An 18427-nucleotide genomic window follows, 5' to 3' on the forward strand; every position below is an offset into this window, starting at 1 on the left:
TTTTTCTCCTTCCCTGAAAGTTAGCTGATACTTGTCTTTGAAATTTAAATATTAGGTCTTATTGTTCTTTCTATTTTCATATTTGGGAGAACTTAAGTTTGAATTATTTAGGTTATTCTTTATTCAGATTTATAAATTTTCTTTGTACATTTAATCATAGTATTTTATCTGTATATTCTAGTCACTCATAAATTTTTATCTCTGTAACCTGACCTCAGTGGCTCAGAGTTTAGTACATTATAACTTCTATATATTTAGAGATTAATATTTCATATTGCTCAAATGCTTTGCTATACCCAAAATACATATTTTTCCCTTCCAATTAATATTTCTATTTTGTTTTGGCTTTTATGCATTATGTTATTTTTATCCTGGTCTTTTACATTATATAAGTTGCATTATAATTGCATTCAAGGTGCCATAAATATCGTTTAAAATTTTTTTTTTTTTAGTTGTAGTTGGAAGTTTATTTTTATTTTTATGTGGTGTTGAGGATTGAACCAACCCAGTGCCTCGCACATGCCAGAAAGCACTTTACCGATGAGCCACGACCCCAGCTCCTAAATACTGTTTTTATATGGGATTAACATTTGAAATTATTAACAATTATAAAAGTATACTGAAAGTATAAACATGACTCTGAGGGATCACTCATCATCCATAGAGAAGAAACACTGTCTTGAAATCTCCTTCACTCTAATACTTAAGCTTAAATAACCAATGTCATTCCACTCAGAGAGAAAGTTCTTATTCTCAACTTCAAGTACTTACTTCTTGAAATGAATCAATAAATGAATATAAACTGGTGCATCTTAAATCCCAGAAACAGAGGCTACCAAAAATGGATCAAGGAAGAATTTTTCAGATAGCATACTTCATATTTAGACAAAATTTAACATTATATTTTCATTAAAGCATATATAATCTAAACATAATGCAATTATATAAGTTTGAAAGCCCAAAATAAAGTCAAACTCTAATTCTGGCTGTCTTATAAAAGCCACATATTGACCAATTTGGAAGTCTCCATTTTAAATTCTATACTATAATATACTTACAAGTTGATGTTCTAATAGTTGTATTTTTTCATCTTTTTTCCTTATTTCTTCTTTAAGTTGTTTCATTTCATTTAATAAATCTTCATTCTGCAATGTTAAAAGAATTAAATGAGTCATTTAAAATACCCCTAATGAGAAGCACTAAATCAATGATGAAGACTCAGTAGTGAAAGAACTATTTCTTCATTTAAAGAAAAACTTTTGTATTTCTTTAAATACAAAAATCAAAAACTTCTAAGATTTCACAATGATTCTGACATGTAAACAATGAACAATAACAGAAGCAACAGTTAACATTTATTAAGCACATTTATTAGGTATTAGAAACTAAACACTTTCAGGTATTTCAGCTTTTGATCCTGACCACTCTGAGGAACATACCATTATCCCCTTTTTAAGCCAGCAGTAAAGTAAATCACACATAAAACAGAAACTTCACATTATATTTCAAGGGATGCATTTGAGTTTCCTGCCAAAGAAAAGAGGGGTGTGACAAGTAGAGAAACTAGTATAATTAAAGCTGCAAAAGGAATTTAACGGCTGGTTCAAAAATCGGCAAGAAGATAAACGTGTCGGAAGAAGCCCAACAAGGAAGATTCTTTATCAAGGAACCACTTTATTGAGCAGCACTGCTTGAATCAAAGAGAAAACAACCAAACTTCACTGATAAGGACTACTTAATGCTATTAAATGGAACATACCATCAAGTCAAGCAGCAATCTGGTTATATTTCCAAAATATCAAATATCATTAACCTAGTGTTAGCCCATTTTATGTAAATCCATTCAATCACTCAGAAATATAGATATAAAATAATATAAGCAAAGAACTTAGAATATACACATGGATGATGTATCTTTCCAAAAAGATAATATGTAAGCAAATTCTAATAATACAGCAGTATCCCAAACAATGGAGAATACAAGACAATGGGAACAATGGGAAAAGTTATTACACACAATGAATGATCTTTATTTAAACATAAAAAGAGAATAGGAATTTTTAAAATTCATAAATTAACCAGAAAAAGATGGATTATAGAATATCAAAGATACATTTCTATGGATAAATTTTGACACATTGCTAGGCTCTGTAGCAAATAAAATCATTGAGAGTTGATAAATACACAATAGAGTTCTACTTAGTCAAAAAGAAGAATGAAATTATGTCATTTGCTAGTAAATGGATGGAACTGGAGAACATTATTCTAAATGAAATAAGCCAGACTCAGAAAACCAAAAGTGTGGAATGTTTTCTCTCATATGTGGAAGCTAGGGAGAAAAAAATTAATCAAAAATAGGGATCTGGAGAAAACAGAAGGGAGATCAGTAGAGTAGAAACTGGGGACCAAGGAGGAAGCAGGAAGGGAAGGAAGAAGACAGGAAAAGGGGAAGAACTGGGGAATGAAGTTGACAAAATCATACTAGGCTCATGTATAACTATACCACAATACATTCTAATTTTATATAAGACTATAATGCATCAATTAAATTAATTAAATAACTAGAAGGACCTAATGCAGTAGAGGAAGAGGGAGGAGGGAAGTGAAGTGGGTAGTACTGAGGATTGCAATGGAGAAAACTATGTTATATGCATTTATAATTAAGTCAAAATGAACTCAATATATTATGTATAATTACAATGCACTAAAAAATGTTTCCAAAGGAGTTTTAAATGAATTTTCATCAAATTATCTTTAATATACAGATATAATAAAATACCTTTTTTTTTAATGGCTGGGGATGTAGCTCAAAAGTCAAGTGCCCCTAGGTTCAATCCCCAGCACCAAACAACAAAAATAAACACCCCATCAGCTCTACAAAGAGATGGATGTATCTGTAGTTTTAAGCAATGATGATGGGAAAATATTATAAGTGAGAAATAATCCTTTTCACTTTTGAAAGCACCCCTATTTAATTAAAAAAACTTTAATCACCTAGGTTTTCTTAACAGAGCTACCATTTGTTTATTGGATGGGTAGAGAGCTTTATGAATTCATTATCTTTTAGCTCTGAAAAGATGCTTTTAAAATGCTGATGGGTGTTAAACTTTTTATTTCTACTTTAGCTTAAATTAGTTTTCCATATTTTCTATTAAATAAAAGCATGTTTGTGTGTTTTGAAAAGAGATGATAAATATATTTTATTATATAAAATTTTAAGGCATCTATCTATACGATTAATATTAAAGCTTGGTAAGAACCTATGTAAATTTGACAAAGGATTTGCATCTCAAGGACATCTGAGTCTATTCAAGTATATTAGATCATTTTCAAGTCCCCCAAGACAAATAGCTGGCTCTCATAAACAAATATATAACTGGTAAAATCTTCTATTTGGCTTGTTGAAGAAATGTAAAATAATGAAGGTATTGTTCTAAAGATATCAAATTATCGGGAAAATATTCAATGTGACTAACCAAGATTAGAAAAAAAGCGTATATCAGACTTAGCAAGTAAGGTTTCTGGATGAACATGACTCTGTATAAAAATCATAAAAATACTTGTATTCTTTGATTCAGTTGCATAATTCCTAAAAAAATCATAGCAAAGAAATTATGAGAAAATATACAAGGTAGGATCTGCAAGTTTACAAATGTACAATTGTCTTATAAGGGGACAATGGAAATATTGTGTAGCAACTTGATGGAACATTACATAGCCATCACAAGGGAGTAAAATATGAACATTCTGAAAATTTACTGCAAGTGAGAAAAGGGCACAGAAGAGTAGTAAAGAGTAACATCACATTTCTAGTTTGAGTGACATGATGAATGATTGTGCCATCAAAAGAGAAGTATGTATGAGTTTTATATATGTTACAGGCATCTGTGGATAGTGCAGAAATGTCTAGTGGGCAACTGAACCACCAAATATGAAAAATATTTACTTTATCATTATATACAAAAAATGATAAAATCATGAGAATAAAAAGCTGAAAGAGGACAGAGCTAAATATGTAAATCTAACATTTAAGGAAAAATCCTACAATGGAAGTGGGAAAATGGCAGAGAGGTATGAGAGATTCCAAGGAAATACTATAAAAGCCAAGGGATAAACTTTTCAGAAAAAGACCATGTCAAAAATTAATGGGTATTTTTCCAGGTTTCCACATTAACTGGAAAGGGGTTTAAGTAAAGTTGGAAAAGCTATTTCCTGAATTTAAGATAGTAAAATATACAAATTTATAAGCTGAAAATGAAAAAGAGAAAGTACACTGAAGACATAGGAGCAAGGAGAAGAAGAATCTTATTAGATAATTAAGCAGCACCGGGACATAGAGTTAAGAACACAGAAAAGGTAGATTCTAAAAGTAGTTACACTTTTCTCCTATATCTGGAACAAAATAAGTGAAAATAAGAGAGTTTAGCAAGTTAAAAGGCAGGAAGGAGGGAAGCAGAACATCTGTGTATGATTAGCACAAATCTACCTGAAGAGGTTGAAAGCATGGCTGAGCATCATGCTTGAGCATGATTAATGTCTAGAACAGTTCATCAGAAGAATAGGAAGGAGCTATCCTATCATAAATATAAGAACAGATTGGAGGCACTGCAGGTCTAGTGAAAAATTTAGACCCTGAATTTGTAATAGCATAAATCACCATATTTGTGCATTTGAAGTTGTGCTGCTAAAAGCATCTTTGATGAGACAATAACACAGTTAGGGATTTGCTGTTCAAAGTTCAAGAGAGACTACAGATATGGAGAGAAGAGAGTGAGCTATTGCATGTCAGCTTGGATAAGAGGGAAGAAAAGACCAAGAATTATCTGCTGGGAAGAAAAGATAATAGGGACAAGAAATAAGCACCATGTAACAATATGTCTTCCATGAAGTATCGGAAAGAAATACAGAAAACAACGATGAAATTAGCTAAGTAAAAAGAGTTAGAATTAAATTTTCTTCAAAAAAAAGTTCCTTTACATGTAAAAAATGCATTCACAAGAAGAAACTTAGAGAAAAAAAGAATAATTAAAAAAAAATAAAACCAGTCACAAAACTTAAAAGTATCTGAAAAATTCTAAGGGACTGAGTTACTGGTTCTCACCTGTGTGTTTATGTGAAACTGTTTTAAAAAGAGATGGTCTGTGGCAGACCTGCTAGATGAGGATTATTATTTACAACAACTGGGTGGAAGCCTAAAGATGGTAGACAAGTGAAAAAGCCAAGTTTAGATAAAAAGATGTGACTCCTATGCTATATTCTTGATTTTGGTTGTTTTATATAGAATCTTGTTCCCAATAAATCACTCAGAATTCTGAGAAAATTAAGGTCTTCTGTCCAATTAATGTCAGGTTGAAACACTGGAATTGTTTTGGAAATGACATATACTCCATCAAAGTAGAATTCTTATGTGGTTTGACAAAGCTCTTTTCCCTCTGCACAGAGACATGTTCTACACCAGAGGCCGATCCCTCAGTTAGGTTCTCAAATGTAAGAGATACATGAAGCAGAATCCCAGCTGATCTACAGTCAATAGATCAGTATAGTGTAATATAAGTGAAACATCAACTTTTGTTGTATTAAGCTACTAGTGTTATTGTAGATGATTATCAAACAATGGCTACTACACCCTGAAAACATGATGTAAAAGTAATCAATAATTTTACATATAAATATTATATTAATCACCGATATCTGTGTGTACTTAAGAAATATAGACTTGAGAAACAGATGAAAAATAAAGAGCTTTCAACTAAATATAGATCAAAAGACAATGAGAATTTAAAAACTACTTTCAATCACTCGCTAAAATATATCAGCATTTCATAATTATGTTTTTTTAAAAATATTTACTTTTTCATTATAGGTGGTCACACAATGTCTTTATTTTATATTTATGTGGTGCTGAGGATCCAACCCAGTGCCTCACACATGCTAGGCGAGTGCTATACCACTGAGCCACAATCCCAGCCCCCATAATTATGTTTTTATACATGAAAAAATAAAAGTTAACCTCATCACCAGTATATTTCTTCAGTGCTGCGATTAGATATAAGTACCCATTAACATTTTAACCTCACTGGTAAACATTTTAAAAATTGTTATTCATAATTAAAACCAATGCAAGTGTCTTTTTATTTTTTTAAATGTAGTTGAGTTGTATACAACACCAGGACAAACCTTGACATAATCACAGAAGCATGGAACATAACTCCCTCCAATTCAATCCCTAGCACTTCTTCCCTTCCACCCCACTCCACAGATCCCTCTTCAATCCATCTACAGTTTACTTTTTTGTTTGTTTGTTTAATTCTTGTCCTGCTGATAGACCTGATGCCAGAACCCACCGGCGGCATCCATGCATGCACATATGAAAGTTGGGCATGTTCATTCAATTGTTTTTCCCTACCCCATCTTTCTTCCTTCCCTTATTCCCCTTAGTCTACTACACAGATCTATTATTTTCTATCCCCTACCCTTTATTTTGGATTACCTTCTGCATTTTCAGAGAAAAAATTTGATCATTGACTTTTGAGGACTGGCTTACTTCAGTTAGCATGATAGTCTGCAGTTTCATCCATTTACTGGCAAATGCAATAAAGTCATTCTTCTTTATGGCTGAGTAATAGTCCATCATATATGTGTGTGTGTGTGTGTGTGTGTGTGTGTGTATATCACATTTTCTTTATCCATTCATCTGTGGAAGGGAACCTAAGTTGGCTCCATAGCTTATTGTGAATTATGCTGCTATAAACACTGATGGGCTGTATCACTGTAGTATGTAATATTTTAAGTCTTTTGGATATACATGGAGGAGTGGAATAGCTAGTCATATGGTAGTTCTATTCCTAGTTTTTTTGATGAATTTCCAGACCAATTTCCAGAGTGGCTGCACTAATTTACAGTCCTACCAACAATGTAGGAGTGTATATTTTCCCCTATATCCTTGTCAACATTTATTGTTGTCTGTATCCTTGCTAATTGCCATTCTGACCAGAGTGAGATGAAATCTCAATATAGTTTTAATTTGTATTTTCCCAATTGCTAGAGATGTTGAATTTTTTTTCATATTTGTATTTCTTCTTTAGAGAAATGTCTATTTAGTTCTTTGGCCCATTTATTGATTGGGTTATTTGTGTTTTTATGATGTTAAGGTTTTAGAGTTCTTTGTATATTCTGGATATTAATTGCCTATGTGAGGAGCAGGCGCAAAGACCTTCTTCCATTCTGTAGGCTCTATATTTATGCTTTTAATGTGTTCTTGCTGTGCAGAAACTTTTTAGTTTGATGCCATTACACTTAATGATTTTTTTATCTTATTTCTTGCACTATAGTAGTCCTATTCAGTTCCTGTGCTGATAAGCTAGAGTATTGGACCTACAATTTCTTCTAGCAGTAGCAGTGTTTCTGGCCTAAGTCCTAGGTCTTTGATCTACTTTGAGTTGATTTTCTAAAAGGTGAGTTTTAAGAGTTAAATTTCACTTTTCTACAAATAGATTTCCAGTTTGCCTAGCACCATGTTAAAAAGGCTATCTTTAGAGCTGGGGCAGTGACTCAGTGGTAGAGCCCTTGCCTAGCATGTGTGAGGCACTGGGAGCAATTCTCAGCACCACATACAAATAAGTAAAATAAAGATATATATATATATATATATTAAAACAGTATTTTATATATAAAAAAGGCCAGGGGCTGGGGATGTGGCTCAAGTGGTAGTGCGCTGGCTTGTTATGCATGCGGCCAGGTTTGATCCTCAGCATCACATACAAACAAAGATGTTGTGTCCACCAAAAACTAAACAATAAATATTAAAACATTCTCTCTCTCTTTAAAAAAAAAAAAAGGCCAATGTGTTTTTGGCACCTTGTCTAGTGTCAGTGTGGATTTGTCTCTGTGTCTTCTATTCTAGTACATTCACCTTCATGACTGTTTTGGTGCCAGTACCATGCCGTTTTTGTTACTATAGCTCTGTAGTATAATTTGAGATCTGTTATTAGGATGCTTTCTGTTTCACTCTTCTCACTAAGGATTGCTCTGACTATTCTGGGTCTCTTATTTTTCCAAATTAATTTCAGAAATGCCTTTTCTAGTTCAGTGAAGAATGTCACTAAAATTTTGATGGGGACTACACTGAATCTATATAGTTCTTTTGGTGGTATGGCCATTTTGACATTGTTAATTTTGCCTATCCAAGAACAAGGGAGGTCTTTTCATCTTCTAACATCTTTAATTTCGTTCTTTTAGTGTTCTATAGTTTTCACTACAGAGATCTTTCACCTCTTTTTGTTAGATTGATTCCCAAGGTTTTCGATTTTTTTCTTTCTTTTGAGGCTATTATAAATGGGATACTCCTAATTTGTTTTTTGGCAGACTCATCACTGGAATATAGGAATGCAACTGATTTATGAGGGTTGATCTCGTATCCTGCTACCTTGTTAAAATCATTTATGAGCTTTAGAAGTCTTCTGGTAAGAGTTTTTGGGATCTTCTAAATATGGGGTCATGTCATTAGCAAACAAAGAGTTCTTCTTTTCTTACTTGTTTCCCATTAACTTCCTTCTTTTACCTGATTTATCTGACTAGAGTTTCAAGGACTATGCTGAATAGGTTTGGTGAAAGTGGGCATCTTTAGCTTCTTCGTATTTTTTAGAGATAATGCTTTCAGTTTTTCTCCATTCAGAATGATGTTGGCCTTGGGTGTATCATATATAGTCTTTACAATGCTGAGGTAAGCTCCCCTATCCCTAGGTTTTCTAGTGTTTTAAGCATAAATGGGTGCTGCATTTTGACAAATGAATTTTCTATATCTACTGAGATAATCATATGATTCTTTAACTTAACCCTGTTTATGTGGTGAGTTGCATTTCTTGATTTCTGTATGTTGAACCAACCTTGCATCCCTAGGATCTTTTTAAATGTGTTTTTGTATGCTGTTTGCCAATATTTCATTAAGATTTTTTTCATCTATGTTAATTAAGGATATTTGGCCTGAAGTTTTCTTGATTTTTCTTTGTCTGATTTTGTATTCAGAATGATGATAAAGGCTTCATAGAATAAGATTGGCAGTCTTCCCTCCTTTTCTATTTCATGGAATAATCTGAGGAGAACAGGTATTAGAGTTCTTCTATCTTTAAAGAGTTTTGGTAGAATTTGGCTGAAAATCCATGCAGTTCTGAGCCTTTCTGTGTTGGAAGGCTTTTGATGGCTGCTTCAATTTTATTACTTGATACTGATCTGTTTAAGTTTTCTATATCCTAATGGTTTAATTCAGGTAGGTCATAGATTTCTAGGAATTTTTCTTTAAGATTTTCTAGTTTATTGGAAGATAAATTTTCAAAATGGTTTCTGATGATCCTCTGGATTTTAGTAGTATCCTATAGTGATATTTCCTTTTTCATCTTGAATTTTGAATTTGAATGTTTTCTCTCTTTGTTTTGGTTAGTTTGGCTAAGGGTTATCAAACTTGTTTACCCTTTCAAAAAAACAACTCTTTGTTTCTCTTTTGTATTGTTTTTTTTTAATCCACAATTTCATTGATTTCGGCTCTGATTTTAATTATTCCCTGACTTCTTCTGATTTTGGTGTTGGTTTGGTTCTTCTTTTCTAGGGCCTTGAGATGTAATGTTAGATTATTTATTTGGTATCTCTATTCTTTTGATGTATGAACTCAATGCTATATACTTTCTTCTTAGAAATGCCTTCATACTTTCCTAGAAATTCTGATAAATTGTTATCAGTATTCTAATTTACTTCCCTGATTTCTTATACTATCCATTCACCATTCAAAGGTGTATAATTTAGTCTCCAGATATTTGAAATATCCTAGAAATTCTGATAAATTGTTATCAGTATTCTAATTTACTTCCCTGATTTCTTATACTATCCATTCACCATTCAAAGGTGTATAATTTAGTCTCCAGATATTTGAGATGTTATTGTTTTTATCTTATTGTTGATTTCTAATTTCGTTCCATTATGATCTGATAAAATGGGATATTATTATTTTAACAAAGCAGCAAAATTTAAGAACAAACAATTATTTCACAAGATAGCAAGTTCTAGGTTTTTAATAATTCTTATTATTCAAAATTTTAATTGGTTCTGCTTTATTATTTTAGTAATAAGAATTCTGAAATCTTCAGCATGACTATCTAGTCATACCTTATATATCTGATCACCTTCTTCTGGTTCTGGACTAGATGGCAATGATAGCTGAATATCATGCAATGACCCACTTCCATCATGCTGTCAGAAAGAACAAAAAGAGAAGATTAATACAATAAATGCAGATAATCACTTCAATTTGAATTCACCTAAATCATATCCTAGAAGAAAAATGGGAGATAAGATTTTAGAAATCTCCTTTTTCATTTCTGTACCAACAGAAGGGGGAAAAAAGTGAACCAAGGGCAAGAATAACCTGTGGAAATAAATAATAGATACTATATAAATGATAAAGCAGAAAACCACTGAATGCTTTAGAGCTACAATTGGAGTCTGTAAAATTTCCTAAAGAATTTTAAGATTACCACAGCAAAGAAACAGCATAAAAGTCAATTGATTCTTCCCTCTTTAAATGTGTTTTGGTATAAAGCAGTCAGAAATAATAATATTAAATAACTCAAAAAAGCTTAGCTATAAAAATCATTCAATTAAAGAATACTAGATACATGAGAATACCTATTCATGACTCCCATTTATGACAAAACTAAGTAGTCTATGTCTTGCCTCTGTGGTTTTTATATAAACATACATATGAAAAATTCAAGTTGTACAATTAAGGTTGGTACATCTTAAGTACTTTACTTGATTGTATGTTGTACTTCAATAAAAAAAGGTGAACAAATTAAACACTTTGACCTTAAACATGATAAAGAAAATGAAATGAAAATATTAATTTCCAATCTTCACTGAACTGGTTTATGAATAAGAAATCAGATGTTCAAAGATTCAAATAGACAAACTCAAAAAAGATTCAGACTATGCTTAGACTGATGGTGAGAGATTATGACCTGATAAAACACAACAGCAACACCCACTCAGCAACTTTCAAGGAGCATTAACATCACAAATTTTTCTCAGACATACTTGTTCTGATTTCCCAGGGTGTAGATAATGATGACCTGTATTGAAAAGGAGTGTTCTAGTAGGGGAGATGAGTATTTAAGTTATTATCTTCCTTACCTATTATACTACATAACTCTCTGAATCAGAATCTCTAGGGATTAGGCCCAGGAATATGTATGTAGAAAAGTTCAACAGACAATGCTGATCAACAATAAGGACTAAGCATTTGTCAAAATTTCAGTATGAATAAATTATATTTGCATTAGTGATGTCATATGGCTCAACACCCGTAAGAAGCAATAACCTGACAAAATGCACATATGTTGTCAGAACATCACATTTTAAAAAAATGTATAAAAGAGGAAAAGAAGGAAGAAACATTTTACAATAATCATTTCAATAAAATTTCATCTGTTTTTAATGACTTTATATGTAAAAATAGAGTCAGTCCTATACACAAGTTATGTAAGAAAAGACAGACCATAAAAATTTTGACTTTTTTCCAAATATCAAAATATCTTCCTGCCAACTGTAAAGCAGAAACCCCAATGAATGAGAGAATACTCAAGTATACACTACTTTACAATGGATATGGGTGCAGTGGTGGGAAGTATGCAGCAGAGCCAAAAAAAAAAAAAAAAGGAAGAATGAAAAAAAGAAACAAAAAACATCAGTTTTCAGGGTGGAGAAAAAAAAGGAAATCCTAGCAAAAACAGAAAACACATGGGAGATTGCAAAATATCAAAAACTTGGGAAGTAACTTGATAAAGTTTAATATGAATTACTAAGTTCACCCCTGAGAAGCACCTGTTTACAACTGATCCTTAATAGTACATCAAAGGGTGAAAAATAAACCTAGAAATAAACTAAGACCATTATCCAGGTCCCAAACCAGCCTCTGGTATACAGTCAAGAACAGATCTGGAGAGGATGACAAAATCTTTGAAAATAACTGACTCTGAAACCACACTCCAACTGACACTGAAACCTTACAAACCAAAATGCCAAAATAATAACTCCAAGGTTTACTAGTTAGAATCTGTAGCCTGAACAAAATTAGATTGTGTACTAATGTTTAAAAAAATAAAAACAATATTATTTAAATAAGATCAAGAATCTTATTAGAATAGAATTTAAATAAGATAAAGAATCTCATAACACAATGTTCAAATATTTAAGATAATCCAAAATTATTCAATATAAACAAAGGAAAAAATCTCAACTCACACAGATGACAATGCCAAAATGACACAGAAGGTAGAAATTGATTGAAAAAGATATTAATAAAGCTGTTATAAAAACTCCCCAAAAGTAAAGGTGAACTGTTGAAGTAAACAGAAGAGAAAGTTTCAGCAAAGAAAAAGAGTTTATAAAGCAGAAACAACTGGAAATGTTAGGCCTGGTATAATTCAAACATTAAAAATTTTAAATGCACTCAAAGGGCTAAATATCAGCATTTGAGATGACAGAGTGACCTGAAGATAGCCCAACAGAAATTATGCACTCTGACCAATGAAGAGAAAAAAGATTGGCAAAGGGGAAAAAAATAAACAGAGCCTGCGCAAGGAACTAGAGAAACAATTGTAAATGATCTAACATTAATGTCTTTGAAATCACAGAAGGGAGAATGGGAGGCAGAAATAATGGATGAACAGTGAAAGATATGAACTTAAAGAATTGAGAAGCTCAATTTAAAAGAAACTAAATATATACTAAATATGCTTTCAAGAACACAAAGGTAATTAGAAATCAGTAACAGAGGATAATCCCCTAGTAATTGAAAGAAAATAACTTAATACCAAGTTGTCAAATCAGTCCCTGAAATAAAACAAGCCTAAAACAAATAGAAGAAAACAATAAAATATAGAAATTAATGAAATAAAATTTTAAAAAATCAAGAAAATTAAAAAACAGTTTTGTGGAAGATGCTAAAAAAATAAAATCAAACAAAACTGTGAAACAGGAAAAAAATATAAAAGGTACAAATCAAGGCTCCAATATTGTATTGAAGTTTTCAGTCAGTACAAGGGGCAAGCAAACAACAAGAAGAAAAAAAGAAAGGATCCATTAAGATAATGTAATTTTGGGTGTAGAAAATCCTAGAGTATGTACAATAAAACTACCAGAACTAACACATAAATATAGGAAAATAACAAGTTTACAAGGTTAATATTAAAAAAACAACTATTTTGTGGCAAAGAACAAATGGAAATTGATTTCACTAAAACAATAACAAAAAAAAAATAAACCTTACAAACCAAAATGCCAAAATAATAAAAATATCAAAACCAAGAAAAAGAAACCAAAAAAAAAACTTGTAGAGAAATACTTCAAAGTATCAATAAACTATGCATATTAAAAACAATGTGTGTATGTGTGTTAAGAAATCAGGGAGAAATAAATGAAGAGATGACCTCGTTTGGTAAACTAAGAGACTTAATGTTACCAGACTGAAAGATTCAATATTGTTGATATATAAATTCTCTTCCAAATTCAACTTATAGATTCAAAAATTCCCTGAATCAAAAATCCCAAAAGAATATTTGTTTGTAGAAAGAGAATTGTTTCCATTTTAAAAAGAACAAAAAAGGAGAAGTTACACTATATCATTTAAAAAGTACTAAAAATGAAGAGAGAGTGGTACTAGTATAAGGACCAACACAGATCAAGGAAATTTAAAAAGTCCAGAAATAACCCCACACATTTATGGTTAAAGGTATTCTTGAGAAAACTACGAAGAAAATTTAATAGAGAAAAAATATTATTTCCAAGAAATGGTGGTAAAATTGAAAATCCATATTCTGTAAAATGAACTTTACCCATAACTCACACCATATACAAAAAAAACTCTCAGAACAGATTGTAGACCTAAATTTTAAGCTTAAAACTAAAAACTTCTCCAAATGAACAGAAAATATTTTTATGACCTTTAGTTGAGAAAGTTTCTTAAATTTAAATACTAAAAACATGATCCATTTAAAAATGTTAATAAAATCAAAATAGAAACCATGGATGGGAGAAAAAATATTTGGAATGATTCAGGTAATAATGCTGACCATAGTGCCTAATTCATGGAAAGCATTTAAAAACTTTTACTATTTTTTAAACAATAGCCATAACAAAAATGATAATGTTGTAGGTCTAGAGTTTCTAACTAATTGCATTAACTCACAAATCTGACTCACAACTCTCATAAAAATTAATCATCTTTTTGAGCAGGGGCTAACAAATTGTGATCTGAAAGAAAAATGTAACCTCTTTATTATAGTTCACAAGTTGAAATTGGTTTTTATATTATTAAATGGTTGCATATGGAATATTTTATAAATATTTACCTAACAGCATCAATTTTAGTTCTTGCCCCAAAAGGTTAAAATATTTATTATGTGGTCCACACTAAGGAGAAGTTATCTAACCTCTATGCAAGGCCACAAAGGAATATCAATGTTTTATAAAGAATTCATGCCATACAGATATTATTCATTATAACAATTTTTAAAAGTGCAAAATTTACTCTAAATAGTAAAAAGATAGTCCAAGACGAGAAATTATTGATATTTTAAGTTATTGCTATGCTTCAAATAAGAAAAATCTTGCCTTCTTCTATTTTTAAAAGTCTGGCAATCTAAATTTAGGAGATCAAAGAGAAAAAAAGGCTTTCATTTTCATCAAAGCCCAAGAGTCATAAAGACCATAAATATCATCTCCAACTTTAGTAATTAATAAAAAAAAATCCCTCTGCAAATAACACTGAGACTTAACAATGGTAGTATTCTCTATTAAACTTTGATTAAGATGAAAGTGTCCAGGTCAAAATTAGAAAACATTTTCAGAAATGTTCCTTTAAGCATTACAGGGGAAAACATTATAAAAGGGACAGAAAATATATTCCTTCTTTAAAGAATACCAAAGAAATAATTTCATGCATGCAATTTTCATGCTTCATATTATACAAACAAAAAAGCTAACTTTCCCTGACATGCACCAGGCACTGTTCTGTTTTGCATAAACAAATGTAATAAATAGGAGTAAAAGTAATACAAAGAACCTCCACACCAACTGAACAAAACACATGCAATTTATAGTTAAATGACTATCCAAGTACTCTGTGCTGCTTTACTGTGTGAAGTGTCAGCAATTTTTATGGCCTCTAGTTAGGATTTTTAAATTCTAAATGCAATTAGAATGCTATTAATCAGCAATTGTTAAATATAGATAAACCCTCTTCTTGTGTAAGAGCATTAGAAGACTAAAGACAGCACAAAGGTAGACTTTGCCCTAATATTACAACTCTTTCATATATTAATGTGTTCAAAAACCTGATCACAAATTCCATCTTACCCAGGTGGTTCTTCCATGTGTTTGCAAAAACTGGGATCTTCCTATGAATTCCAGAGCAGCTGCAATGGACATGGATACTTGAAATGATTAACAAAAGTTTGGCAGCACTGACCAGTCCCTGCTGACAGCATCATCAGTGATGTCAACAAACATGCCTTATGTTTCAGATATGCTATAACATAATCACAAAAGGCATCCTGGAAAAGGCAGCAGAGGAAGAAGAGAAGTTTTCCTTCTTTCTCTTTCTGAAAGGTTTTTTTCTTTTTTTAAAATTCACAGATGAATGATTAATCACTTCTCACTGCACACATATTAAGGACCACTTTTTGAGTATATTGTAATTTACCTACTGGATTTACAATCCGATGATTCAAGCTACATTTGAAAGTGTTTTAAAAAGTAGGGCTTATAAAGCGTGATTTTTCAACAAGTGCTTGGAAGATGAGGTAATCCCAACAGTGCCTAGCATTTTAAAACAAAGGGGGGGCATTCAAAAACAGGCTAGAAAGTTTCTATATATGGGTAACCCTTTATAATATTGTAAGCAAACAGTATTTATAAAATTATTTAAATTTATATTTTACCAAAGCTAAGTGTTTAATATGTATGTCTGAATCTAGCTATCTCTTCTACAGATATTTTCCCACTTAAAATATTACTTTTGATTTCTTCTAATTTTCCCACATTTTGATTTTTTAATACTATTCAACTTTTCAAGACCTATAAATTTACCATAGCCATAAGTATATAATTTGTTTCATACTGCTAATGAGAATTCCTTAACATTTACTTTAAAATCTTTCTTTATCCAGTGTTCTTTTAAGTGAATAAAAGATATACTTCTGGGTTTCCTTTATTCATTCTATGTTTTAGTACTATATCCTGATCTAAAGAATGGTAGTCACCAGAGGCTGGTGAGATAGGTATGGAGAGGGCTGGGAAGAGGTTGATCAGTGGATACTAAGTTATAGTCAGAGAACAACCCAATTTAAAAATGGACAATAGACTTTAATAGACATTTCTTCAAAGAAGAAATAAATGGACAATGCTACATGAAAAAACATTTAACATCACTAATCATTAAAGAAATTCAAATCAAAACCACATGAGGTATCACCTCATTCCAGTGAGAATGCTTATGATCAAAAGATAAGACAAAGGCACTGGCAAGGATGTGGAGAAAAGGGAACCCTTATAAACTGTTAGTGGGAAAGTAAATAGTATCCAAACATATGAAAGACAGAATGGAGGTTCCTTAAAATATTAAACATAGAACTACCATATGTTCCAACAATCCCACTTCTGGGTATATATATATATATATATCCAAAGCAAATAATACAGATGTTGAAGAGACATCTGTATTCCCATGTTTATTGTGGCAATATTCACAACAGTCAAGAAACGGAAATGAGTGAAGTATCCACCAATTGAAAAAACCATAAAGAAAATGTACACATACACAATGCAATACCATAAATCCATTTAAAAAAATAAAATCTTAACTGTCATGATGACATATGCCTGTAGTTACAGTTACTTAGGATGCTAAGTTAGGAAGATCACTTGGGCCCACAAGTTGGAGAACAGTTGGGGCAATATAGCAACATCCTGTAGGAAAGAAAAGGGTGGGAAAGGGAAAGAGAAAGAGGAGGGAAGAAAAGGAATGGAATGAAATGGAATGGAATGGAATGGAATGGAACGGAATGGAATGGAAAACCTTGTCGTTTGCAAGATCATGGATAGAACTTGAGATCATTGTGTCAAGTGAAATAAGCCAGGTTCAGAAAGACAAGTACGGTATGGTTAACTCATATGTGGAATCTAAAACAGTTGATCTTATAGAAACAGACAGTAGAATCAAAGAGGTATGAATCAAAACTACCTCACTATGGTTTTGATTTGAATTTCTTTAATGATTAGTGATGTTACGTGTTTTTTTCATATATCCATTGCCCATTTATGTCTTTTTCAGAGAAATATCTATTAAGATCTGTAGATTACCAGAAGCTGAGGAGGGTGGGTAGTGGAAGGAAGGGGTAAAGAAAGGTTCATCAATAGAACCTAAATTACAGTCAGCAATAAAAAGTTTTGGTGTGGCACTGCATGGCAGGGTGACTACAAATAACAACAATGTATATTTTCAAAAGTGAGAAGAAAAGATCCTGAATATTTTCACCATAAAGAAATGAAAATGTTTGAGGAGATAGATAGGTTTAACCTGATTTAAACATTACTATATATATATATATATATATATATATATATATACCAATATCTCAAATGGTACCCATAAATATGTATTATTTTATGCTTTTTACATATCAGTTTAAAATAATTTTAGATTAAAATTAAAAATAATAACAAGCAATAAAAAAACCTCAAGTTTGAGGCCAAAATAACTTTGAAAGTAAAGATATCACTGCCAGATAAAAGGCATTAAAGAAAGTATCCTATGGTGGACAGACTTTCTAAGATATCACTTTCTGATATTCCTACCTTTATGTAATTCTTTTCTCTTGAATGTGGGCTGGTCCTAATCAAGAGATAAGGGTAGTATTTGCATGATTAGATTTCAAGAGATTCTAACTTCTGACTTGGTAGAGGAAGATCTCACATGCTTGATCTGATAAATTAAGCTGCCACATTGTGAGCTGCATTATAAAGGTCCACATAGCAAGCAAATAGTTGAAAGGGAACCTTATTTGACAGGCAAAGAACCATGAAGCCCTTTGCTCAACAGCTCAATTACCTGAATCCTGACCACAACCATGTGAGCTCAGAAGTAAATTCTCCAGTGGAGTGTTTAGATGAGCCCCCAACCCTGGCCAATGATGTTACTGCAGACTTTGTGAGATACCCTAAAGAAAGGAATCTAGTTAAGAGGTGCCAAAATTTCAGAACCACAGAAATGCTAAGATAATAAATGTGTGATGTTTTAAGACCCCTCCAAATCTTTAACTTTGACATTGTTACTGCCATTGCTATTATCATTACTACTGTTAATATAACAGCTAATAAATAT

General features: G+C 31.7%; 1 protein-coding gene across 6 annotated transcripts in view; it reads right to left on the minus strand.

Annotated features, from left to right (window-relative positions):
* The window catches only part of Ccser2 (coiled-coil serine rich protein 2), a 142368-nt gene that overhangs the window by 30938 nt on the left and 93003 nt on the right, over positions 1-18427 (minus strand). For all 6 annotated transcript variants that reach the window (XM_005340087.4, XM_013365086.4, XM_021719989.3 and 3 more), the window contains 2 exons: positions 10156-10239; positions 1059-1145 (listed from right to left, as the gene is read on the minus strand). In XM_005340087.4, coding sequence (XP_005340144.2) covers positions 1059-1145; positions 10156-10239 — 171 coding nt within the window. The remainder of the gene's footprint in view (positions 1-1058; positions 1146-10155; positions 10240-18427) is intronic.

This window comes from Ictidomys tridecemlineatus, chromosome 1 (genome assembly GCF_052094955.1).
Source record: "Ictidomys tridecemlineatus isolate mIctTri1 chromosome 1, mIctTri1.hap1, whole genome shotgun sequence".
Classification (NCBI taxonomy): Eukaryota; Metazoa; Chordata; class Mammalia; order Rodentia; family Sciuridae; genus Ictidomys; species Ictidomys tridecemlineatus.